The 27600-nt window shown below is 45.3% G+C and overlaps 2 protein-coding genes across 4 annotated transcripts in view; one reads left to right on the top strand and one right to left on the bottom strand.

The window, feature by feature from the left end:
* Window positions 1-26321, top strand: AP4S1 (adaptor related protein complex 4 subunit sigma 1). The gene is made up of 6 exons (XM_072115400.1): window positions 1-202; window positions 6452-6611; window positions 11231-11317; window positions 12279-12347; window positions 23589-23600; window positions 24572-26321. The coding sequence occupies exons 2-6, from the start codon at window positions 6474-6476 to the stop codon at window positions 24698-24700; spliced, it is 435 nt and encodes a 144-aa protein (XP_071971501.1). The 5' UTR covers window positions 1-202; window positions 6452-6473; the 3' UTR covers window positions 24701-26321.
* HECTD1 (HECT domain E3 ubiquitin protein ligase 1) overlaps window positions 25989-27600 on the bottom strand; it is a 43633-nt gene continuing 42021 nt past the window's right edge. For all 3 annotated transcript variants that reach the window (XM_072115393.1, XM_072115395.1, XM_072115394.1), the window contains one exon: window positions 25989-27180. In XM_072115393.1, coding sequence (XP_071971494.1) covers window positions 27043-27180 — 138 coding nt within the window. In that variant the 3' untranslated portion in view covers window positions 25989-27042. The remainder of the gene's footprint in view (window positions 27181-27600) is intronic.

Below are 27600 nucleotides of genomic sequence, written 5' to 3'. Positions count from 1 at the left end.
CACGGCGCGTGCGCGAGCAACTCGCGCCGACGTCACAAAAGGCAACCCGTGTCACATGACCTGGCTCCGCCTCCCTCTCTCCCCCTCCCTTCGGCTGGGCATTGACGTCACGCCCCCTGCTGCCGGAGACTGTCTTCCGGCATCTGACTGTGACGTCACCCGGAAGATAATAAAAGGACGTGACAGCCGCAGAGAGAAGCAGGTAACCGCATAGATAACAGAACTAGTAGTCCCAGCAGTCTTTACTCCTACTAACCAAGAGTATAGTGTGTATAAAGGCTGCAAATGCTAAACACTCAAGTATTGTGCTCATATCAGTGCAGAAATCTGACAAGTGTGAACAGGGTCCTTATTCTTCATAGCCTCTTAACAAAAATATAGGGCTCTTACAGGTCAGAATAGTGTGGAGCGCCATTTTTAACCAGAAACCGCGCCTCTCTGCGTCGGTGTGGTTGTCAGGCATTGTTCACACACATGTATAAGCAGTGTAATATGCAAGGACCTCAAGGAGTCTTTAGCTACTTAAAGGGGTTGTGCCAAAAGGCGGCAACACCTGTCTACAGTGTATATGTGTTCCATTCACTTTAAAGGGATTGTCCAGGATTGCTGATATTATGAGAATTGGCCCCAGGTGGCATAAAACCAAGGAAATATGTATACTTGCCTTTCTTCGGCAGTCCTGGCCAGCACAGCGCCTCGTGCCGGTCTTAGCGGTGACCATAGTGTGCATTATGGTCATGATGTCACTGCTGAGCCTCAGGCAGGGGACAGGAGGTGCTGTGCCGGAATGGGACCAGTCCACAAAAAAAACAAAAAAACAGCGTACACCTTTCATGGAGTTGAGTTGCAATACTACACAGAACCTGTAAACAGAGTAGAGTTTCTTTAGTATTATGGAGATCCCCTTTAAGATGAGCATTTCTGGCTTCACAGGGGCTACTCTGTATACATAGTGAAGAGAAATCACTCTGGATCAGGAATGAATTCTGACCCTGACTGACCGATAAGATCGGTAGTGGCATATATGATGCAAGGAGTCCCAGCTCTCGGCATTGTATGTGAGGGTGCATGGACTCCTATAGAATTATATAAGACTACACCTAAAGAGGAGCCAGTACAGGGGTTCTCCAGTCTTATTGGTGCTGGTGGCTCTGCCTGAAGTGGCCTCAGTGGACCATGGGGCATCCTTCCTCCTACATAACAAGTAACTTCCTATGGTTTGAGGGGGTCACTGATCAGGTCGCATAACCCCTGGCACTTCTGCCGTCAGCCGATCAGAAGACTGGAGTGATGCTGGAATGGGGAGCTGCAGTAGAGTATACTTTTTCTGTTTAGGGGACCGCAGTCCCCAGGGGGTTTCCCGACATCCTGGAAATAAACCCTTCAAGGGAATCTGACACCAGATTTTACCCCAATAATCTACAAGCCCCCTCAGGTAGGGAATGAAATGTCCTTTCTAGAATTCCCTCTTTTATGTAAAATTTCACACATTAACCTATAAAAATCTCTCCCATAGTCATGAGACAATGTGCAGAGAAGAGTCATAGTTGCCGAGATGAGTCAAGTTTAGAGGATGCAGGAGGAGTGTCACTCCTCGAGCCCCCGTCTTTGTTTCTATAGTATGTGTAGGTGTCATGAAAGGGGGGTTGTCCACTTTCACCAAATGATTGATATTGTTTGTGTAATGAAAAGTCATACAATTTTCCAATATATTTTCTGTATCAATTCATTCATTCACATTTTATATGTAATATATCATTGAGAAAATGGCAACCATTATTATTTCAAAATAATGATCATGATCGATGTATAGATATACACTTCCAAGTAAATACTGAATATTATATATTATGGGGCACATTTACTTACCGTGTTCGTTCACCCAATATCCTGCATGTGTCGCTTCCCCGCTCAGGTCCGCAGGAGTTCACCTTCTTCTTTGCGGTGTATGTAAGTGCATTGGATTGCGACACAATTTGAAAGTTAAATCCGACACTCCGTCGGAACCTCCGATGGCCAGCCCCCCGATTTGTGTCACTTGGAAGCCAGCGCAGCTGCGCCAAAAAACAATCTCATGCGCTAAAATCGCGAAAGCGCAACCCTTATTAAATGAGCCCCTTTATCTCATTACATTTCATTTTATGGCCATCGACACATTACATATATTCCCCACGTACTAATCAATACGTTACCCACCTGTCCCCCACCACCATCTCGGACAGAGGGAAAAAATAGCAATAGTATCAATCCATTCTAGATCTCTGCTTGCTGTGCTGCTAAATAAAGCAAGCAGAGGTTTTGAAACTTTGAGGGATTGATACAGAAAGTATATTGGAAAATTGTATAACTTTTCCTTACACAAACAATATCAAATATTTGCTAAAATTGGACATTCCCTTTAAGTTATAACTCTTTTATTTTTCCATGGATTGAGCTAGTTTAGGGTCCTTTTTTTTCTTTTTTTTTATCATTCAAAAGCTTTTTAAATATTAATTACACGCAGCAACGAAATAGTAACAGAACAAGATAAAATCGACAATTATAGACGGTTATAGACTGTGTATAGTAATTTGATATACAATACTGGGGGTCATTTACTAAGGGCCCGATTCGCGGTTTCCCGACGTGTTACCCTAATATTTCCGATTTGCGACGATTTCCCCTGAATTGCCCCAGGATTTTGGCGCACGCGATCGGATTGTGGATCGGTGCTGGCATGCACGCGACGGAAATCGGGGGGCGTGGCCGAACGAAAACCCGACGGATTCGGAAAAACCACCGCATTTAAAACAAAAAATGTGTCGCGGAGCTTGCACTTACCTTCACTAGGAATAGGTCGGTGAACTTGAGCGCGTTCCGATGCTTTTCAGCGCAGCAGCGCCACCTGGTGGACGTCGGAGGAACTGCCTTAATACATCCCGGCCGGACCCGAATCGAGTGCAGAGAACGCGCCGCTGGATCGCGAATGGACCGGGTAAGTAAATTTGTCCCAATGTGTCTGAAAATAGAGACAGGCGAGACCTGCTAGAGGCCTAAGTAAGGGATGAGCTATAGAAGAAAAGAAGGAAGAACAGAAAGAAGAGGGGGGACCCAGAAAAAAATAAGGGGGGGCTGTTGGGGGCTCATGAGAGGGTTCAGGTTAACTCTTTATTTTATGTATATTTACCCATTTCCTCTTTCCTGCCAATCAAGCTGGTAGAGAGCAGATGTGAGTAGGGTTAAAATCACAGATACAGTGTCATCGCTACGGACACACGGACAAGGGAACATTATTGATAGATACAGTGGAGGGTGCATTAATGAACCCAGGCCCAACTTAAAGGGGCTGCTTCCACTTTCAGCAAATAATTGATATGGTTTGTGTAAGATAAAGTTATACAATTTTCCAATATCCTTTCTGTATCAATTCCACACAGTTTTCTAGATCTCTGCTTGCTGTCATTCTATAGAAAACTTCTATGTTTGCATCCAGTGGATAGAAACCTGTTTAGGTCATATAACATTATTATCACAGAGGCTACTGATACTAACGGCTCGTGCCCCTGCATGTCCATCATATGACCTAGACAGATTTCTATCCACTGGAGTGAACATAGAAGCTTCCTATAGCAGGACAGCAAGCGGAGATCTAGAAAACTATAAGGAATTGATATAGAAAGTATATTGAAAAATTGGATAACTTTTCCTTAAACAAACCATATCAATTATTTGCAAAAAGAGAGAAGAGCAGGGAGAATAGGAGACGGAAAAATGAGATGACAGCAGCATAAAAATGGGGGAGAAAAGAAACATTCAGGCAACACGAAACGTGCAGGGAAGGGTGGGGGGGTGATTCACATGACAGTCCGCTTGTGATCAGTATGACATTGGTGGGGGATCGCCTCTCACCCTGCCGATGTCTATAGGCCGACAAATACTGGTAGGAATAGGACCTTCAATAACATTTAGGGGGGTGGAAAACGTTAGTGTTTTGAACCCGTTTTTAGTCAGTTTTTAAGCAGTCCGTTACAAAACCGCATGCGTTTTTGAAAACACATCCCTTTTTATCGTTTTTGTCCTTTTTTTTCCAATTATCAATTAATTGAGAAAAACTAAAAAAAAAAAAAAAAAAAAAGGGTTTTCAGAACGCATGCTTTTTTTAACAGACTGCTTAAAAACGGGTTCAAAACGCCACGTGTGCCATCACCCTTAGGGTGCGGGGAATGCACTCTGCCTCATTGTGCCCAATAGAGACGATTGGGCCATAAATTAGCCACGGTTCTGGTAAATAGCTCACGGCCAAGGCACGTGTGTGCATGACTTGTATATGGATAGTACTGGCTGGCATGGGAGCATTTGCTAGGCCCCTGGTTGCCATTGCAACACAATGGTGCCCCCCAGAGCTGGGTTGGCAATGGAGCACTCACAACGCCATAGATGTGGTAGTCAGTACTGACTGCAGTGGTTTAGGCCGTGTTCACATGTTATAAGGAGTCAAAATATTTCAGAATTTTTAAATCGTGTTTTCTAGTTGGAAAAAAAATGCATCACGGTTTTCCGGGGGATTTTTTTTTTGTGCTTCTCTGCTCAGCGGAGATGGTGTGACACAGCTTATACATCCTAACACTTGCCCATACTGACACATGGCCTGACACACATGCCGCCACACCTGTCACTGCCCTTACACGCCTCCACCTGTCACACTATAAATCCCATCATATCCCACTGCTCAGCAGGACAATGTGCGCTTCAGACGCCGTTTAACCCCTTTCATGCCTTTGATCAGAATGTAAGAGCTTTTCCCTTATTTTGGAAAGTGAATCCCTTCCAAATGTAAATGTAGAATCTTATCCTTAAATAATAATAATGTTTATTTCTATATATCGTCCTCATATTCCGTAGCTGTGCTGGGAGATCTCTGCATGGAGGTTCTCCACAGCATGAGATGCATTGCATAGTTGTAAGCACTGGCAGGGGGCAATATGCAGAGTCAGGGGGCAATATGCAGAGGCAGGGGGGGGGCACGTGCCAGAGACTGTAATCTTTCAGTAGAGGTGGCACTGCCCGGTACAAAGTGAGGAGTACAGGACACGCAGGGGGCACCTGCCTATAGTAGTAGGAAGGGAAATATCTGGACTGCAAAGAATAGTTCCCTGTGCAAGAGCCAAGGCCACACTGCATGATATTAAGGGGTTGTCCACATTCAGCAAATAATTGATATAGTTTGTGCAATGAAAAGTTTATACAATTTCCCAATATAGTTTCTGTATCAATCAATAACAGTTTTCTAGATCTCTGCTTGCTGTCATTCTAACAGCTCGTTATCATCACATGACCACGGATGTAACGAGACATGCGCCCTTGTGACATCACATGACCATAGATATAACGAGTTAGGCACCTGTGTGACATGACATGACCAGGGATACAACGAGCAGGATACCTGTGTGACATCACGTGAGCAGGGATACAACGAGCCGTGCGCCTGTGTGGCATCACACGACCAGGGATATAATGAGCCATGCACCTGTGTGACATCACATGACCAGGGATGCAACTAGCCATGCACCTGTGTGACATCACATGAGCAGGGATACAACGAGCAGTGCACCTGTGTGACATCACATGAGCAGGGATACAACGAACTATGCACCTGTGTGACATCATATGACCAGGGATGCAACTAGCCATGCACCTGTGTGACATCACATGAGCAGGGATACAACGAGCAGTGCACCTGTGTGACATCATATGACCAGGGAAACAACGAGCCATGTACCTGTGTGACATCACATGATCAGGGATATAACGAGCTGTGCACCTGTGTGTCATCACATGACTAGGGATATATATCGTGCCGTGCACTTGTGTGACATCACATGACCAGGGATATAACGTGCTATGCTCCTGTGTGTCACATGACTAGGGATATATATCGTGCCGTGCACCTGTGTGACATCTAGAAAACTGAGAGCAATTAATACAGAAACTTTTCATTACTCAAACAATATTAATTATTTGCTGAAATTTGACAATTGGATAAGCCACAGGTACAAATAACCCTAAGGAGATTGTTCTCTCCACCAAATCTTTAAGGAGGATACCTGTATACTCCCCACATTTCTGGACGCCCTTCATGATGGGCACAGAAGCTGGCGATGGGCGCTGTGTGCCAGGCAGCGGTGCCATACAATCACTTTGATTTATTATTACGATCATCCTTTATCCGAGCACATGAAATCCTGAGCTGGTGACTCTACATCACACAATTTTTGGAGGGGCCGCCCCGCACTCCCCTTATGTCCCAGTAACCTGCGACCTCTTCTGCTGGAGATGTAGAACTAGTTGTAACAACCTGACAAGATATTACATCCAGTCCTGTCCTCGATGTTCTACAATCAAAGTTTACGATGTTGTATAAATTGAAGCAGGAAAAGATATTTGTCTGACATCTTACGTTCTCCATATTTAGGCATCTCCCCTCTCTCGCTGAGATGATCAAGTTCTTCCTGATTGTGAACAAGCAGGGGCAGACGAGACTGTCTCGCTATTACGACCGTGTGGAAGTCCAGAGGAGAACGCTGTTAGAGTCTGAAGTCATCAAACTCTGCCTCTCCCGGCCCAAAGATCAGGTGATTGAGCCCCTGTACTGCACAGTGACTTCTGGGAAGCAGGGGACAACCATTATAGCTATGCAGACCCTGCTTCCCAGCTTTCCCAGGGTCCAGAAAGGCAATACTGGATAATTAGGCAATAATGTCATTGATAATAGCTGACTATCAACTTCTCAAAAAGAAAGGTATACCTGAGCAAATGTTTTTGTAACCGGGGAGGACAATTTAAAGTGTAACTAAAGTAACAAAATGTTATAAATGAACAGGAAATATGATAATAGTAAACTTTATAATATACTTTATTTAAAAAAATTCTGTTCCCGTTTCTTCTTTTTTCCCTGCCTTTTGGAAATATGTAAATAATTTTTCCTAGATGGGACAAGGATAACCACACCTCTTTTGCTACCTTGTAAGGCAGCCCCCTTACCATCAAGCATGACTTTCAGGAAACCTAATTGAATGATGCAGGATTAAAGCCAAACCATTGTATCTATTCCAAATTGTCTGTAGACAGCACTATTTCAATGTGGTTATTTCTCTTCAGTACAGTGTAGGGAAGGGGTTTGCAAGGCTTTTGACTTTGGTCAGAAAGTAAGAGTTCTTCTTAGGAAGACTTTGCCAATTAAGGCCGCCTTGTAGACATGTGGAGACTTATAGCCATTGATGCTCCTCTAAGGGATTCTGGGATTTATGCAAATATGTTTTCTTAGATGCTATAAGGAAAACCACGCCTCTTTTGCTACATTTGTAGCAGGTTTCATGACTTCATGTGGGATTAACGCCAAACCAAAATATCTATTCCAGAAGGAACAGTTTCTCAACTCTAGACAGTGCTGTCCCCTGCCTTTAAGCAATTTGTGCAAATCAGCTTTCTGTCCTGTATCCACTGACGGCTCAGAGAGATCAGTAGCTGTGTCTAATGATTTAAGACAATCCAAGGACTGTCTGTAAGGAGTTATCTGACTTAACTCCTTACAGACAGTCCTTGGATGGTCTTCTCTCCTAACAAACAGATAGTCCAATCTTCTTACATACAGTCCCTGGATACAGTCCCTAATGTTCTTAGAGACAGTCCCTGGATAGTCTAATCTCCTTACAGAAGATCCCTGGAAAGTCGAATCTCCTTACAGACAGTCCCTGGATGGTCTAATGTTCTTAGAGACAGTCCCTGGATAGTCTAATCTCCTTACAGAAGATCCCTGGATAGTCTGATCTCCTTACAGACAGTCCCTGGATGGTCTAATCTTTTTACAGACGGTCCCTGCATGGTCTTATCTCCTTATAAACAGTCCCTGGATGGTCTCATCTCCTTACAGACAGTTCCCGGATGGTCTTATCTTTTTACAGACAGTCCCCGAATGGTCTTATCTTTTTACAGAGAGTCCATGGATGGTCTAATCTCCTTACAGACAGTCCCTGGATGGTCTAATCTCCTTACAGACAGTCCCTGGGTGGTCTAATCTCCTTACAGACAGTCCCTGGATGGTCTAATCTCCTTACAGACAGTCCCTGGATGGTCTAATCTCCTTACAGACAGTCCCTGGATAGTCTAATTATCTTACAGACAGTCCCAGGATAGTCTCGTCTCCAGACATATGACAGCTAGCTCTGGTATGCCGCCTTTTCTAACATAAACTTTATTTCTTCTTTATGCAGATTAATTGCAGAGAGTACAGGGAACGTGGAGTAGCTTTAGAGATTTCCGGGGTGAAGACTACTCCACTCCCCCAAGCGCAATAGTTGCTTTTCCACTGCTGGCGAATCACCTGCAGCTGGGGAGCTTTGCGCATGTGCAGTAGCTCCAATTCATTTGTCAGCGATGGCGCTGAGCTCCCCAGCTGTCGGTGTGCCGCTGACAACGGAACAGGATCCACTGCACTTGTGCAGAGCTCGCCTGCTGATGGAGATGCGCCCAAAGAGGAAAAGCCAAGCGGGTAGGCTGATCGTAAGGGACTACTGGGGGCGTGGAGAAGCCTTCACCCCTGGAGCTCTGGGAGCCTACTTCATGCCCCCAGCAGCCTCTGCAATTAATTAACATAAAGAAGAAATTAAGTTAGTTTTAGAAAAGGCTGCATACCAGAGTTAGCTAAAAACAATATGCAGACACTGCAGGGAGCAGGAATCTACATCAGGAAGGTCTTCAGAAAGTAGATTCCTGATGGTAGATTTACTTGAATTATAAATTATCTAGGTATGGAAAGAGTTAATTTCCTTATCTATATGCTGTATACAGGAATTCATGTACACTGCTCACTAAAGGACAAAGAAGCAGAAGAAAGACATGACAAAGCTGTTTTACTTTTCAAAGTATATTACAAAGGTTACTATTATTACCTGCTGTATACATTTCTGAAATAATAAGATACAGTTACACTTTAATTGGCCGTTAACCATTCAACCAACTTTGCAGAAAATGAAAAATACATTTGGATACACTTTTGACAGGTGTTTAATAATTAGTATTTAATATAATATATATTGCAGATCAAAATTAAAGGACAATCCAAAATTTCCTAAAAGTCAAGGTCACTGTATATTTCTATGTGACTATATCCTAACATGTGTAAAATAACAGTATTTTAAGCGAATTTCATAAATGGTTAAGCATAGAATAAAAACGCAAATGAGATAATTCTGAAACAACTGATCAAAATTAGAGAGTACTTCCAGATATCTGCAAGTTATTGGCGTAGCACCTGGTGCTAACTTCCTTAATTATCTGACAAAACTTTTTAAGTGGCACCTAACTTTCCAGACCCGAGTATAAGCCGAGACCCCTAATTTTAAAACCACAAACTGGGAAAACCTATTAACTCGAGTATAAGCCGAGGGTGTAGTAAACAGCTGTCCAGCCCCCATGTAGTATACAGCCAGCCGCATGTTGTATAGAGCCAGCCCCAAGTAGTATACAGCCAGCCCCATGTAGTATACAGCCAGCCCCAAGTAGTATACAGCCAGCCCCATGTAGTATACAGCCAGCCCCATGTAGTATACAGCCAGCCCCATGTAGTATACAGCCAGCCCCTATGTAGTATACAGCCAGCCACCATGTAGTATATAGCCAGCCACCATGTAGTATACAGCCAGCCCCTATGTAGTATACAGCCAGCCGCCATGTAGTATACAGCCAGCCCCTATGTAGTATACAGCCAGCCCCTATGTAGTATAGAGCCAGCCCCTATGTAGTATACAGCCAGCTGCCATGTAGTATACAGCCAGCCCCCATGTAGTATACAGCCAGCCCCCATGTAGTATACAGCCAGCCCCTATGTAGTATACAGCCAGCCCCCATGTAGTATACAGCCAGCCCCCATGTAGTATACAGCCAGCCCCCATGTAGTATACAGCCAGCCCCTATGTAGTATACAGCCAGCCCCCATGTAGTATACAGCCAGCCCCCATGTAGTATACAGCCAGCCCCCATGTAGTATACAGCCAGCCCCCATGTAGTATACAGCCAGCCCCCATGTAGTATACAGCCAGCCCCCATGTAGTATACAGCCAGCCCCCATGTAGTATACAGCCAGCCACCATGTAGTATACAGCCAGCCCCCATGTAGTATACAGCCCCCTGCCAAAAAAAATAAAAAACTTAATACTCACCCTCCGGTGTCCGGATCGTTGGCGCGGGTCCCGATCTTCAGCGCAGGTCCTGGTGGCTCCTCTTCTTTCTTCTTTTGCTGGCAGAGTCGCATCCATGTGATCTGCCGACGGGCACATACTATGATGCGGCGGTGTCGCGGCTGATGATGTCATCAGTCGCGACAACGTCACATCATAGTGTGCGCCCAGACGCGACTCTGCCGGCGAGAGAAGATTTTCCGCCGGGACCTGTGCCGAAGATCGGGAGCCTCGCACTGAAGAGCGAGACCCACGCCAACGATCCGGACACCAGAGGGTGAGTATTAAGTTTTTATTTTTTACTTGACTCGTGTATAAGCCGAGGTGAGTTTTTTCATACTCTGCTTATACACGAGTATACACAGTAATTGTTTCAGCACGGAAGCTAGAATATCTCGCCAGGATCTCTCTCATCATACGGTGTCACACCGTTTAATTTGGACAAAAAGCCCACAATGCAGTGATCAAATCTCTCATTAGCAGAAAGAATCAAAAGACCAGACTCACCTGTGTTGAGGAGTATATTGTGTGAACGCAGTAGAAGTGGTCTATAGTTCATTTTAATGATGAAAGCAAGTTTAATTTATTTGGATTTGATGGAAAACATTATGTTTGTGGACAAATTAGGGAAAGACTGAACTCAAAGTGTGCAAAGAAGTCAGTGAAAGGTGGTGGAGGAAGTGTCATGGTTTGGGCAATGTTTTTCCCCATGAGTTGGGCCTCTCATACAGCTTCATACAAGTGTGTATCAGAACCTTCTTCAACAACACGTGGATCCTTCCTTGCTTTCATTACTCAGTCAGCCTGCAATTTTCATGCAGGATACCTGCACAACATGAAATCCTCATCTTTCTCTGTGCTCCAGTCATTGCTGTTCTCTAATTATGATCATCACATTTATTCCAAAATAAAGGTTTAATGTGAATACTTTGGTAATTGTGTAGAACTGTCCTAGTGACATGGCTTATGCCCCGGTGTCTGTGTCTCGCTCTAAACCTGTGTGTCCTTCCTTCCAGTGCTCCTTCGTAGAGTATAAAGACTTCAAGCTGGTGTACCGGCAGTATGCCGCACTGTTCATCGTGGTCGGGATAGATGAGTCTGAGGTAAGTGAGGCAATGCTGTAACCTGATAAATCTCCCCCTATCAGTATAGGATCCATACATTGCAATGTAGATTTATGGTAGTGATGACCATCTCTTATCACTGCAGTATTGAAGGAAGTGTTCATGATCTCCATACATTATACAGCAAATACTTACCATTAATACCTGCTAACGGTGTTAACCATTTAAAGGAAATCCATCATGATAAACCAGGGACATTACTCATAGATCCAGGCCCTGTGGTAATCTTCTTATATGTGTTATCCATGGTCTCCTTCCTTGTAAATTCAACTTTTTAAATTATGCTTATGAGCCAGAAAGGCTCTGGGGGCGTTAACAGAGCTTATCTGTGCTGTAGCTTCACAGGCTGTTACACTGTCTCACTCTCCCTTAGCACTTCCCCCCCTGCCTGATGTAATCTTACAGGGTGGAAGTGCTGCTGCATAGTGTAACAGCCTGTGAAGAGACAGCACAGAGAGAGGTTCTGGAAACACCTCCCCTTTCCAGAGCCCTTCTTGCTCATAATTTTAAAAGTTGATTTTAGAAGGATGAAAGCCAAAGATAACAAATATAAGACAGATACCTGGATTTGTGAGTCAGTGTCCCTGATTTATCATGATGGATTTTTCCTTTAAGTAACTCTTTAGGTTCCTTCATTGCTTCTTTATTTCCGTATTATAGAAATCAGTGAATGAGAAAAGGCAGATCTGCAGGGAGGAGGAAGTGAGCAGCATCCTGAGCCAATGATGAGGCCGGAGGCGTGTCTCAGACTACCGCACACTCCCTGTAGTCACTTACCATAGCCCTCCGCTAATGGAGAGAAGCAGTAGACAGATTGCACGAATAGCAGATAATCGTCATCAAATAACAGTTACATCCATGAGTGGACATTCCCTTTAACACTAGACATGATGTCCCCCATGAATAGCAGCCAGTACCTGAAGCTCCTCTCTTTTTACAGAATGAGATGGCCATCTTTGAGCTCATTCATAATTTTGTGGAAGTGTTGGACAAATACTTTAGCCGAGTGGTAAGTACAGAGATGTCTTGGGACAGTTTTCATATAAAATATCATTAAAACATCCACAGATTTTTGTCTTCTGTGTGGATAAAGTGTACATTACCGGTAGATACTTATTATATAATAGATACATACCTGGTGTACTCTTCAGAGTATTCTGATACTATGGGTAGAATCCCATCTCTGTATGTTTCCCTGTGTTGTGATAGATTCTGCAGAGCCTTGTGGCTTCTGTTATGAGCGGATGCCACAACACAAGTGTGAACAGAGCCTAAAGCTGGCATGTGTATGTACTGAATATGTAAGCAGCTCAGGTCAGGGGATGTTCAAAATAATTCTGCCTGATCCATCCTTCCTCCAACATCTGCCCCAAAGAAAATTATACTATGTTGATTGAGAAGAAGGCAACAATCCTGGAAGGATGATGGCAATGGACCCAAAGCAATTCCTTCCCGACCCCTACTATGGTGGTGAGAATAGAAACTATCCACCATTACAACATGTTGCGGCAGAGAGTTCCATTGTCTCACGGCTCTAACAGTAAGGAACCTTTGTGTATGGCGATGGTAGAACCTCCTCTCCTCTAAGTGTAGAGGATGCCCCCTGTCTATGGTGATGGTAGAACCGCCTCTCCTCTAGGTGTAGAGGATCCCCCCTGTCTATGGTGATGGTAGAACCTCCTCTCCTCTAGGTGTAGAGGATCCCCCCTGTCTATGGTGATGGTAGAACCGCCTCTTCTCTAGGTGTAGAGGATGTCCCCTGTCTATGGTGATGGTAGAACCGCCTCTCCTCTAGGTGTAGAGGATGCCCCCTGTCTATGGTGATGGTAGAACCGCCTCTTCTCTAGGTGTAGAGGATGCCCCCTGTCTATGGTGATGGTAGAACCGCCTCTCCTCCAGGTGTAGAGGATGCCCCCTGTCTATGGTGATGGTAGAATCACCTCTCCTCTAGGTGTAGAGGATGCCCCCTGTCTATGGTGATGGTAGAACCTCCTCTCCTCTAGGTGTAGAGGATGCCCCCTGTCTGTGGTGATGGTAGAACCTCCTCTCCTCTAGGTGTAGAGGATGCCCCCTGTCTATGGTGATGGTAGAACCGCCTCTTCTCTAGGTGTAGAGGATCCCCCCTGTCTATGGTGATGGTAGAACCGCCTCTTCTCTAGGTGTAGAGGATGCCCCCTGTCTATGGTGATGGTAGAACCGCCTCTCCTCTAGGTGTAGAGGATGCCCCCTGTCTATGGTGATGGTAGAACCTCCTCTCCTCTAGGTGTAGAGGATGCCCCCTGTCTATGGTGATGGTAGAACCTCCTCTCCTCTAGGTGTAGAGGATGCCCCCTGTCTATGGTGATGGTAGATCCACCTCTTCTCTAGGTGTAGAGGATGCCCCCTGTCTATAGTGATGGTAGAACCTCCTCTCCTCTAGGTGTAGATGATGCCCCCTGTCTATGGTGAGGTAGAACCTCCTCTCCTCTAGGTGTAGAGGATGCCCCATGTCTATGGTGATGGTAGAACCACCTCTCCTCTAGGTGTAGAGGATGCCCCCTGTCTATGGTGATGGTAGAACCCCCTCTCCTCTAGGTGTAGATGATGTCCCCTGTCTATAGTGATGGTAGAACCCCCTCTCCTCTAGGTGTAGAGGATGTCCCCTGTCTATGGTAATGGTAGAACCACCTCTCCTCTAGGTGTAGAGGATGCCCCCTGTCTATGATGATGGTAGAACCGCCTCTCCTCTAGGTGTAGAGGATGCCCCCTGTCTATGGTGATGGTAGAACCACTTCTCCTCTAGGTGTAGCGGATGCCCCCTGTCTATGGTGATGGTAGAATCGCCTCTCCTCTAGGTGTAGAGGATGCCCCTTGTCTATGGTGATGGTAGAACCACCTCTCCTCTAGGTGTAGAGGATGCCCCCTGTCTATGGTGATGGTAGAACCGCCTCTCCTCTAGGCGCCGAGGATGTCCCCTGTCTATGGTGATGGCAGAACTTCCTCTTCTATAGGTGTAGCGGATGCCCCCTGTCTATGGTGATGGTAGAACCTCCTCTCCTCTAGGTGTAGAGGATGCCCCCTGTCTATGGTGATGGTAGAACCTCCTCTCCTCTAGGTGTAGAGGATGCCCCCTGTCTATGGTGATGGTAGAACTTCCTCTTCTATAGGTGTAGCGGATGCCCCCTGTCTATGGTGATGGTAGAACCTCCTCTCCTCTAGGTGTAGAGGATGCCCCCTGTCTATGGTGATGGTAGAACCTCCTCTCCTCTAGGTGTAGAGGATGCCCCCTGTCTATGGTGATGGTAGAACCTCCTCTCCTCTAGGTGTAGAGGATTCCCCCTGTCTATGGTGATGGTAGAACCTCATCTCCTCTAGGTGTAGAGTTTGCCTCCTGTCTATGGTGATGGTAGAATCGCCTCTCCTCTAGGTGTAGAGGATGTCCCCTGTCTATGGTGATGGTAGAACCTCCTCTCCTCTAGGTGTAGAGGATGCCCCCTGTCTATGGTGATGGTAGAATCTCCTCTCCTCTAGGTGTAGAGCATGTCCTCTGTCTATGGTGATGGTAGAACCACTTCTCTTCTAGGTGTAGAGGATGCCCCCTGTCTATGGTGATGGTAGAACCACCTCTCCTCTAGGTGTAGAGGATGCCCCCTGTCTATGGTGATGGTAGAACATCCTCTCCTCTAGGTGTAGAGGATGCCCCCTGTCTATGGTGATGGTAGAACCGCCTCTCCTCTAGGTGTAGAGGATGCCCTTGTCTATGGTGATGGTAGAACCTCCTCTCCTCTAGGTGTAGAGGATGCCCCCTGTCTATGGTGATGGTAGGACCACCTCTCCTCTAGGTGTAGAGGATGTCCCCCGTCTATGGTGATGGTAGAACCGCCTCTCCTCTAGGTGTAGAGCATGTCCCCCGTCTATGGTGATGGTAGAACCGCCTCTTCTCTAGGTGTAGAGGATGCCCCCTGTCTATGGTGATGGTAGAACCTCCTCTCCTCTAGGTGTAGAGCAGGGGTCAGGAACCTTTTTGGCTGAGAGAGCCATAAGCGCCAAATATTTATAAATATAATTCTGCGAGAGCCGTACAATATGTTTAAAGGGTCACTGACAGAACAATCGCTCCAGCAATCATTAGGACAACTAGGAGTTCCTCCCTGCTGTACTAAGCTTCCACTGGACCGAAACAATTGTAATTCCCTTTAAAATAAAAAATAGATAATTTACATTCGCGCTTGTGATGCATGACATCTCGTCCAGCACTCTTCCTTCTTCTGCGCACGCCTGAAAGCTGGCATCTCTCATCAGGTGGGAAGAAGCCAGATCCAGTCCATTAAAAAGAAGAAGCCAGAGTCCTGGAAGAATTGTCAAGCATCACAAGCTCCAATGTAAATTATCTAGTTTTTATTTTACAGGGAATTACCATTGTTTTTGTCCAGTGGTGGCTTAGCACAGCAGGGAGGAACACTGTTACGCACAAGCCTCAGCTGCTGCAGAACCTCCTCATACATGCAAAGACGGCAGGAGTAAGACCTGTCGTCTTTGCATCCCACACAGTCACTTACGATGGACATTGGCGAGATAAGTACTATTCACCCCACTGTTATCAGATGTTATCACCCCACTGCAAAATTCACATGTGCATGTGGCCTAATACCGCACACACATAAACACACAGTACAATACATGTCACACACCGCACACACATAAACACACAGTACAATACATGTCACACACCGCACACACATAAACACACAGTACAATACATGTCACACACCGCACACACATAAACACACAGTACAATACATGTCACACACCGCACACACATAAACACACAGTACAATACATGTCACACACCGCACACACATAAACACACAGTACAATACATGTCACACACCGCACACACATAAACACACAGTACAATACATGTCACACACCGCACACACATAAACACACAGTACAATACATGTCACACACCGCACACACATAAACACACAGTACAATACATGTCACACACCGCACACACATAAACACACAGTACAATACATGTCACACACCGCACACACATAAACACACAGTACAATACATGTCACACACCGCACACACATAAACACACAGTACAATACATGTCACACACCGCACACACATAAACACACAGTACAATACATGTCACACACCGCACACACATAAACACACAGTACAATACATGTCACACACCGCACACACATAAACACACAGTACAATACATGTCACACACCGCACACACATAAACACACAGTACAATACATGTGACACACTGACACTGCACACACATAAACACACAGTACAATACATGTCACACACCGCACACACATAAACACACAGTACAATACATGTCACACACCGCACACACATAAACACACAGCACAATACATGTGACACACTGACACTGCACACACATAAACACACAGTACAATACATGTCACACACCGCACACACATAAACACACAGTACAATACATGTGACACACTGACACTGCACACACATAAACACACAGTACAATACATGTCACACACCGCACACACATAAACACACAGTACAATACATGTCACACACCGCACACACATAAACACACAGTACAATACATGTGACACACTGACACTGCACACACATAAACACACAGTACAATACATGTCACACACTGCACACACATAAACACACAGTACAATACATGTCACACACCGCACACACATAAACACACAGTACAATACATGTCACACACCGCACACACATAAACACACAGTACAATACATGTCACACACCGCACACACATAAACACACAGTACAATACATGTCACACACCGCACACACATAAACACACAGTACAATACATGTGACACACTGACACTGCACACACATAAACACACAGTACAATACATGTCACACACCGCACACACATAAACACACAGTACAATACATGTGACACACTGACACTGCACACACATAAACACACAGTACAATACATGTCACACACCGCACACACATAAACACACAGTACAATACATGTCACACACCGCACACACATAAACACACAGCACAATACATGTGACACACTGACACTGCACACACATAAACACACAGTACAATACATGTCACACACCGCACACACATAAACACACAGTACAATACATGTCACACACCGCACACACATAAACACACAGTACAATACATGTCACACCGCACACACATAAACACACAGTACAATACATGTCACACCGCACACACATAAACACACAGTACAATACATGTCACACCGCACACACATAAACACACAGTACAATACATGTCACACACCGCACACACATAAACACACAGTACAATACATGTCACACACCGCACACACATAAACACACAGTACAATACATGTCACACACCGCACACACATAAACACACAGTACAATACATGTCACACACCGCACACACATAAACACACAGTACAATACATGTCACACACCGCACACACATAAACACACAGTACAATACATGTCACACACCACACTGCACACACACACAGTACAATACATGTCACACACCGCACACACATAAACACACAGTACAATACATGTCACACACCGCACACACATATACACACAGTACAATACATGTCACACACCGCACACACATAAACACACAGTACAATACATGTCACACACCACACTGCACACACACACACACACACACACACAGTACAATACATGTCACACACACCACACTGCACACACATAAACACACAGTACAATACATGTCACACACCACACTGCACACACACACAGTACAATACATGTCACACACCGCACACACATAAACACACAGTACAATACATGTCACACACCGCACACACATATACACACAGTACAATACATGTCACACACCGCACACACATAAACACACAGTACAATACATGTCACACACCACACTGCACACACACACACACACACACACAGTACAATACATGTCACACACACCACACTGCACACACATAAACACACAGTACAATACATGTCACACACACCACACTGCACACACACACAGTACAATACATGTCACACACACCACACTGCACACACACACAGTACAATACATGTCACACACACCACACTGCACACACACACAGTACAATACATGTCACACACACCACACTGCACACACATAAACACACAGTACAATACATGTCACACACACCACACTGCACACACACACAGTACAATACATGTCACACACACCACACTGCACACACACACACACAGTACAATACATGTCACACACACCACACTGCACACACACACACACACAGTACAATACATGTCACACACACCACACTGCACACACACACACACAGTACAATACATGTCACACACACCACACTGCACACACACACACACAGTACAATACATGTCACACACACCACACTGCACACACACACACACAGTACAATACATGTCACACACACCACACTGCACACACACACACACAGTACAATACATGTCACACACACCACACTGCACACACACACACACAGTACAATACATGTCACACACACCACACTGCACACACACACAGTACAATACATGTCACACACCACACTGCACACACACACAGTACAATACATGTCACACACCACACTGCACACACACACAGTACAATACATGTCACACACCGCACACACATATACACACAGTACAATACATGTCACACACACCACACTGCACACACACAGTACAATACATGTCACACACACCACACTGCACACACACACAGTACAATACATGTCACACACCACACTGCACACACACACAGTACAATACATGTCACACACCACACTGCACACACACACAGTACAATACATGTCACACACCGCACACACAAACACACAGTACAATACATGTCACACACCACACTGCACACACACACAGTACAATACATGTCACACACCACACTGCACACACACACAGTACAATACATGTCACACACCGCACACACATAAACACACAGTACAATACATGTCACACACCGCACACACATATACACACAGTACAATACATGTCACACACTGACACTGCACACACACATAGTACAATACATGTCACACACTGACACTGCACACACACACAGTACAATACATGTCACACACACACCACACTGCACACACACACAGTACAATACATGTCACACACTGACACTGCACACACACATAGTACAATACATGTCACACACTGACACTGCACACACACATAGTACAATACATGTCACACACTGACACTGCACACACACACAGTACAATACATGTCACACACACCACACTGCACACACACACAGTACAATACATGTCACACACACCACACTGCACACACACACAGTACAATACATGTCACACACACCACACTGCACAATACACACTGACAGTTACTTCTACACACTTACATCTTCAGAATAGATCCCAAATCCCCCAGGATATCAGTGCAGGGGTCTGTACAGAGGCTGCATAGGAAGCTCAGTGTCTGCTCTCTGAGCTGGATCCCGGCAGACATGAGCTTCAGCCCCTCCCCCCTCCTCACACAGTCGGCTGCTGCTGCAGAAGAGGGTGAGGGACAGCTCCAGCAGCGCGAGGCTCAATCCCGGCAGACCTCGTGGTCATGTGACCGGAGCAACAACGGTATGTACACAATTACTGGCTCCGGTCACATGACCATCCTTGGGCGTAAGTGTCTGCCAGGACTGAGGGAGGAGAGAAGCCCCAAGCTTATATATACACTCGGGGCTTTTTTAAATGAGTACATTTGAATGCGATCTATGGATGCGGCTAGGGCCGCGAGCCAGATGCGGCCATCAAAAGAGCCACATCTGGCTCGCGAGCCATAGGTTCCCGACCCCTGGTGTAGAGGATGCCCCCTGTCTATGGTGATGGTAGGACCACCTCTCCTCTAGGTGTAGAGGATGTCCCCTGTCTATGGTGATGGTAGAATCGCCTCTCCTCTAGGTGTAGAGGATGCCCCCTGTCTATGGTGATGGTAGAACCACCTCTCCTCTAGGTGTAGAGGATGTCCCCTGTCTATGGTGATGGTAGAACCACCTCTCCTCTAGGTGTAGAGGATGCCCCCGGTCTATGGTGATGGTAGAATCGCCTCTCCTCTAGGTGTAGAGGATGCCCCCGGTCTATGGTGATGGTAGAACCACCTCTCCTCTAGGTGTAGAGGATGTCCCCTGTCTATGGTGATGGTAGAACCACCTCTCCTCTAGGTGTAGAGGATGCCCCCGGTCTATGGTGATGGTAGAACCACCTCTCCTCTAGGTGTGGAGGATGCCCCCTGTCTATGGTGATGGTACAACCGCCTCTCCTCTAGGTGTAGAGGATGCCCCCGGTCTATGGTGATAGTAGAACCCCCTCTCCTCTAGGTGTAGAGGATGCCCCCTGTCTATGGTGATGGTAGAACCTCCTCTCCTCTAGGTGTAGAGGATGCCCCCTGTCTATGGTGATGGTAGAACCACCTCTCCTCTAGGTGTAGAGGATGCCCCCTGTCTATGGTGATGGTAGAACCTCCTCTCCTCTAGGTGTAGAGGATGCCCCCTGTCTATGGTGATGGTAGAACCTCCTCTCCTCTAGGTGTAGAGGATGCCCCCTGTCTATGGTGATGGTAGAACCACCTGTCCTCTAGGTGTAGAGGATGCCCCCTGTCTATGGTGATGGTAGAACCTCCTCTCCTCTAGGTGTAGAGGATGCCCCATGTCTATGGTGATGGTAGAACCTCCTCTCCTCTAGGTGTAGAGGATGCCCCCTGTCTATGGTGATGGTAGAACCTCCTCTTCTCTAGGTGTAGAGGTGCCCCCTGTCTATGGTGATGGTAGAATCACCTCTCCTCTAGGTGTAGAGGATGCCCCCTGTCTATGGTGATGGTAGAACCACCTCTCCTCTAGGTGTAGAGGATGCCCCCTGTCTATGGTGATGGTAGAACCACTTCTCCTCTAGGTGTAGAGGATGCCCCCTGTCTATGGTGATGGTAGAACCACCTCTCCTCTAGGTGTAGAGGATGCCCCCTGTCTATGGTGATGGTAGAACCACTTCTCCTCTAGGTGTAGAGGATGCCCCCTGTCTATGGTGATGGTAGAACCACCTCTCCTCTAGGTGTAGAGGATGCCCCCTGTCTATGGTGATGGTAGAACCGCCTCTCCTCTAGGTGTAGAGGATGCCCCCTGTCTATGGTGATGGTAGAATCGCCTCTCCTCTAGGTATAGAGGATGTCCCTTGTCTATGGTGATGGTAGAATCACCTCTCCTCTAGGTGTAGAGGATGCCCCCTGCCTATGGTGATGGTAGAACCACCTCTCCTCTAGGTGAAGAGGACGCCCCCTGTCTATGGTGATGGTAGGACCTCCTCTCCTCTAGGTGTGGAGGATGCCCCCTGTCTATGGTGATGGTAGAACCCCCTCTCCTCTAGGTGTAGAGGATGTCCCCTGTCTATGGTGATAGTAGAACCACCGCTCCTCTAGGTGTAGAGGATGTCCCCTGTCTATGGTGATGGTAGAACCTCCTCTCCTCTAAGTGTAGAGGATGCCCCATGTCTATGGTGATGGTAGATCCACCTCTTCTGTAGGTGTAGAGGATGCCCCCTGTCTATTTTGATGGTAAAATCGCCTCTCCTCTAGGCGCAGAGGATGCCCCCTTGTCCTGGTCACAGGCCGAGGTATAAAAAGATCTTTGGAGAGATCCTTGCACTGTCCGTTCAGATATTTGTACATTATAATGAGGTCTCCCTTCAGTCGTCTTTTTTCCAAACTGAATAATCCCAAATTTGGTAATCTGTCAGTGTATTCTGATCCCCCCCCCCCATTCCCCTAATAATCCTGGTTGCTCTCCTCTGCAAATGTTCCAGCTCTACTATATCCTTTTTATACACTGGTGCCCAAAACTGTACACAATATTCCATGTATCATCTGACCAGGGATTTGTATAAGGGCAAAACTATGTCCTTATCTTGAGAATTTATTCCTTGATACCTCCCATAATTTTATTTGCTTTAGCAGCAGCTGGCTGGCTCTGGTCACTAAAATTGAGTTTGCCATCCACCAATACCCTCTTTTTCTCCATTAGTTTTACCAAGAAATGTATAATTTAACACATAATTATACGTTTCTTTTGCTCTACCCAAGTGCATAACCTTACATTTATCTACATTAAACCTCATCTGCCATTTGTCAGCCCATTCCTCCAGCTTCCACAAATCCCTCTATAATTTTATACTATTCGCTTCTGTATTAATTACTTTACAGAGCTTAGTATCATCTGCAAATATTTAAAGGGGTTATCCGGGTTTTAAAACTAGTGAGGGCCAGGCTGGGGAGGGCTATTTCAAAATAATAAACATCCACTTACCTCCTCCGGCGCCGCCGATGTCCCGCGCCGCGGTCCCTGCGATCCGTGCCCCTGTTTGTTTACAGGGGCACCGAAGCTGCGCACAGGGAGCTACCGCTCCGCGATGTGGCCGGGTCCTCCCATTAGTCCCTATCTCTCAGCGTTGTAAGTGCTGGGAGATGGTGTCGGATGGGAGCTTCCGGCCGGCCGAAAGCTCCCTGTGCGCCCCTTGTAATGAAACCGGCGCACATAGAAGACCGGCCGCTGCACGGGACATCGGCAGCATCGGACGAGGTGAGTACATGTTTATTATGTTTAAATTGCCCGCCCCAGAACTGCCCTCAGTAATTTTTAAAACCTGGATAACCCCTTTAAACTCTACACTAAACCCTCTATCTATGAGGTCATTAATAAAATTATAAAAAGAAATGGCCCCAATACTGACCCATAAGGCCCCCACTGGTAACTTCAACCCAGTATGAGAATGTGCCATTAATGACGATCCTCTGTTTTTTATCACTAAGCCAATTTCTTACCCAAATATACAGATTTTCCTCAGTCCCAGCAGTCTCATTTTACGTACCAACCTTTTTTTTAACAGGACCGGTCCCTCATAAACCCGATGCCAATGCTGGGTTATAAGGTTATGTACAGTGAGATACTCCAGGATAGCATCTCTAACAAATATTTCCCCACAACTGATGTTAGACTCACAGGTCTGTAGTTTTCAGGATCACTTTTTGTCCCTTTTGTTTTTTAAATATTGGCACAACATTTGCTATGCACCAGTCAGGACACCATACACCTTAAATGGGCAGCAATGTTATGGTGTAGTCACTGCATGCATTGAATATATTTTTCATGAAATTAATACCTTGTTTTTCCTTTACAGAGTGAGCTGGATGTATCCTTTATAAGCCGGTGCTTGTTTCTTTCTTTTTTTTTTTTTGGGTGGAGGGTAAGGGTTCAATTTATAACCATATAACTATATCTACACTATAATTGGATTCTTCTGAAGAACGGGCTAGTTAGACTAGCAAGTGGGGCAGGTGTACCTACCAGGGGTCCCTCCCACCTACCTATAAAAACCCTGTGACAAAGTGGTGGGGTGCCAAACGTTTTCATGGTGAATATTTTTTACAAATATATAAATAACTTTAGTATATAATACCTTGTTCATCACAGGTTACATAGGAAATATCTTTACAGAATATTTTAAATAGAACAGCATTTAAAATCTGCTCAGCTCCTCCTGCTCTATAACATGCTGCCTGCAGATAGGACACTATATACAATCTGCTCAGCTCCTCCTGCTCTATAACATGCTGCCTGCAGATAGGACACTATATACAATCTGCTCAGCTCCTCCTGCTCTATAAAATGCTGCCTGCAGATAGAACACTATGTACAATATCCAGACAGAATGTTATAGAGCAGGAGGAGCTGAGCAGATTTTACATACGAGTCCTATCTGCTCAGCTTCTCCTACTCTATAACATGTAGCCCACAGGTTGGCGCCTATTTAGCAGAAGATGGAGCCAGAAAGGGCTTCTGTGGTGTAGAGAGGAGCCCTTAAGGCTTATCTGCATAATTCTAAAAGACAATTACTCCATTAGAAGTGTGCTTGGCGTACAGTACTGCATCCATGTGGTAGGTTTCCTTTAAGTGATTGTTTGCATTTCTGCTAGTTTATGGTTTTTCCATCCCCAAGAGCTACTTTAGGTGAGGATGAAGATAAGACACAGAGGTCCCTGTGTAATTTTGCCCCCTGGACTCGTAATACTGACAGGTCCACTTGTTTTATCTTCCCTTTCTTGGCCTGGTGTTCTTTTTCTAATATTAGGGCATAGCCTTTCCTTCACTCTTGTCTTACAGATCATGTTCAACCTGGACAAGGTGCACATTATATTGGATGAGATGGTGTTAAACGGCTGCGCAGTAGAAACAAACAAGAGTCGGATCCTTGCACCGCTGCTAGTGCTGGATAAAGTTGGTGAAAGTTGAACGTTTCCTGGAAGCAGGCGCTGCCCTTTCCAGCTGGGTAGAAGAGATGAGGAGGTCAGGCAGTAGGGGCGGAGGACGATGCTGGGTTGTTTTAGGTAATGGTAGGATATCCTGTACGGGGGATATGCTGAGTGCACTGGGATAAGGCAGATCTTACCAGCTGTTGGCTATTCCTCAGGGACTCCTTGTGCACATGCATCCTCAGCTCAGTATAAATCCATCCTTAGTTGGGTAGAGATTGGAAGGGGCTCATACAACTCACAAAAGCCTGGTGGACGAGAGGTTGATTGTACATTTACAGCAAATATTCTGATATACTTTCACTTATACAAAGTGCTTGGATAATACACAATCCACAGAGTATTACATGCTAATTTTGTTTTGTCTCTTTCAATGATGAGAGAATATTTGGCAGTAAATCTACAGACAATACATGCAGATTTATATATGGGTAGGTTTATGGAGTCTGTGCCTTGGACACATTACTTCTTATCAGCTTCCCTTCAGGTTTGGGACATAAGGGTCAAGTCTACTCTGAAAATTCTATAGCCAACATTGTGAATTTGGAAACCACATCCTAACCAGATGCAACTCAAAATAAATCACCTTTACTGTAAGGTAGTTTCACCACCTTACAAAACTGGAGATGAACATACCAGTATACTATATGGGGGCACTTTGAATTTTCTTTCTAGCACTCACTGTTGTAAAGGTATCAGTCCCAGTATCTGACTATTATAATCCTCTGCACTGTCGTAGAGGAGGTGATGGAGCAGAGAATTTGTGCGTTATGATAGTTTAAATCTTCTATACAAGTTAAAGATCATAAAATCACACACACTCCTCTATTATAATCCTCTCCACTGTCATAGAGGTGTGCGTTATGATTGTATAATCTTCTCTGACAAGTTGAAGATCATCAACTTCCCCGTCCTTTGCTCTAGCTCCTCCTCTACGACAATGGAGAGGATTATAATAGTCAGAAAATAGGACTGATATCTCCGCAACATTAAGGGCTAGAAGGAAAATTCTAAGTGACCTGGAATTCTGTTTAGCGGCCCCCTACTGAATGTTCTGATGTGTTTAATGAAGAAATATATTCAGGAGTGGTTTTACCTCTAGAAGGTTTCCATAAAGAGTTGTCCTTCAAAAAGATACTTAAAAAAAACTAGGGCAACAAGTCAGCAGCAGCCCAACAGCTGTGATAGAATGTAGTCATAAAACATTCAGGATAGGGCATAGTTCAGACTGCATATATTTATTTCTCCGCACACATACTGGAAATGAGTTTTGTTTTAAATTCTTTATTAATTTTTTTATTTTTTTTTTTTACTTCAAACTGCAACAAGTTAAATAAATGTTTGTAATATACAAAGAAAATACAAGAGAGCAATCTTTCTTTTTTTAATTTTCCTTTTTAACCCCTTAAGTGCGAGGAACAGCCTTCTACACGGGAGTCCAAAAAGTTTAGTTTTTTTTAACCCTGAACAATGAAGGTATATATCTGGCTCTGGGCCATAGTTACATTGTTGTAGGGATTGAATTCATCGAAGCTTTATTTGGATTTTTGCACAAACACTTCAGTTCAATCTGCATAGCAGGGAAAGGAGGAGACGGGGGGGGGGAGGGGCTTAAAAAAAAAACTCCAATCCTTCCGGATGAAAGGAGGACGCTATAATAATAAAGGTGCATGGTTATAACGTAAGGAAATAAGAAAATAAAATACAAATTAAACACTAAAGGGGGGGGGGGGGTTAAATAGTGCAGGCACCATTACAAATAAAATAGAGGGGGGGGGGGGGGGGACGCAAAAACGGGGAGGGCGAAAAAAAAAAAGCTTGGGGTGTCCATTAACGTTCTACGTTTCATATAAGCAGCTTGCTGGCATGTTAGTTTAAAGCTAACAACAAAAAATATGAGTTGGATGCGCAGGGCCAGGAGAAGCCGACGTAGTGTAATATGTTCATACAACAGACGTTAACACTCGTACAAATGTCTGAGTGCTGACAAGCGGTGACCCCATATACGAGAGGCTCTACCCGCCCTCCATACCAGCCGCTGCCAGGATGAAGCGGCAGGCCACGTCTTATCAGTCAGTCATGCCAGGAGAAGAAGAAGAGACCATCATTAGCAGCGAACAAGAAAAACAAAAAAAAAAAAACTTATAATAAAAAAGGCGTTACACCCGCTCTCCCACGTAGAGCCTCGCAGAGGGGGGGCGTAAGGAACACACAGCGAGAAGGGGAGGAAAGGCCATGTCTCGTCTCAGCACACGAACACGAGAGAGAGGGAGTGCCGAAAGTAACAATACTCAGTGTCCCGCCAGCCCGGGGGGGGGGCTCTCAGTTCAGGTGGAAGCCCTTCTCCATGGTAGCAGCCAGCAGGCGGTCTCTCATTATCTCCTCCGAAGAATATTCCGGCAACTTGAGATAATGCACGCAGGTATTCACAGACGGATAGCTAGCATCGGTCGCATCAACCTGACAAGAGAAGAACAGGAACACAAGTCATCAACTACAGAGTGATATTCCACCAGTATAGGGTCAGATTCAATGGGAGAAGCAGCTCTACAGCCCATCCAGGACCTTACACAGTCACAGCACACAAGTTCTCTAATGCTAACAGTTTTATCTACCTCTGAAAATCCTTCAGGAGAAGAAGATATTCTGAGCAGAGTTTGCCCCCCCCCCCCCATTTCAAAATTTAAACTATACAATCCCTTTAAAAAGGAAATTTATCATTAAAATCCATCATGATAAACCAGGGGCACTTACCCATAGATCCAGACACCGTGACTGTGGTAATCTTATATTTTTCATCCATGACCTACTTTAATAAGGAACTTTTATAGCTATAGGGGGCATTACCAAAGTTCCTCTGTGCTGTGGATTCATAGGCAG

This window comes from Engystomops pustulosus, chromosome 7, assembly GCF_040894005.1.
Source record: "Engystomops pustulosus chromosome 7, aEngPut4.maternal, whole genome shotgun sequence".
Taxonomy (NCBI): domain Eukaryota; kingdom Metazoa; phylum Chordata; class Amphibia; order Anura; family Leptodactylidae; genus Engystomops; species Engystomops pustulosus.
Note: the sequence above shows the minus strand (reverse complement) of the source record. Positions and strands in the feature narration are given on the sequence as shown.

What these genes read in the sequence shown, in the direction of transcription:
- AP4S1 (XM_072115400.1), top strand. Translation starts at nt 6,474, where the DNA reads ATGATCAAGTTCTTCCTGATTGTGAACAAGCAGGGGCAGACGAGACTG. An exon ending in TCTCCCGGCCCAAAGATCAG is followed by an intron (nt 6,612 to 11,230) that starts GTGATTGAGCCC and finishes CCTTCCTTCCAG; the next exon opens with TGCTCCTTCGTAGAGTATAA. An exon ending in TCGGGATAGATGAGTCTGAG is followed by an intron (nt 11,318 to 12,278) that starts GTAAGTGAGGCA and finishes CTCTTTTTACAG; the next exon opens with AATGAGATGGCCATCTTTGA.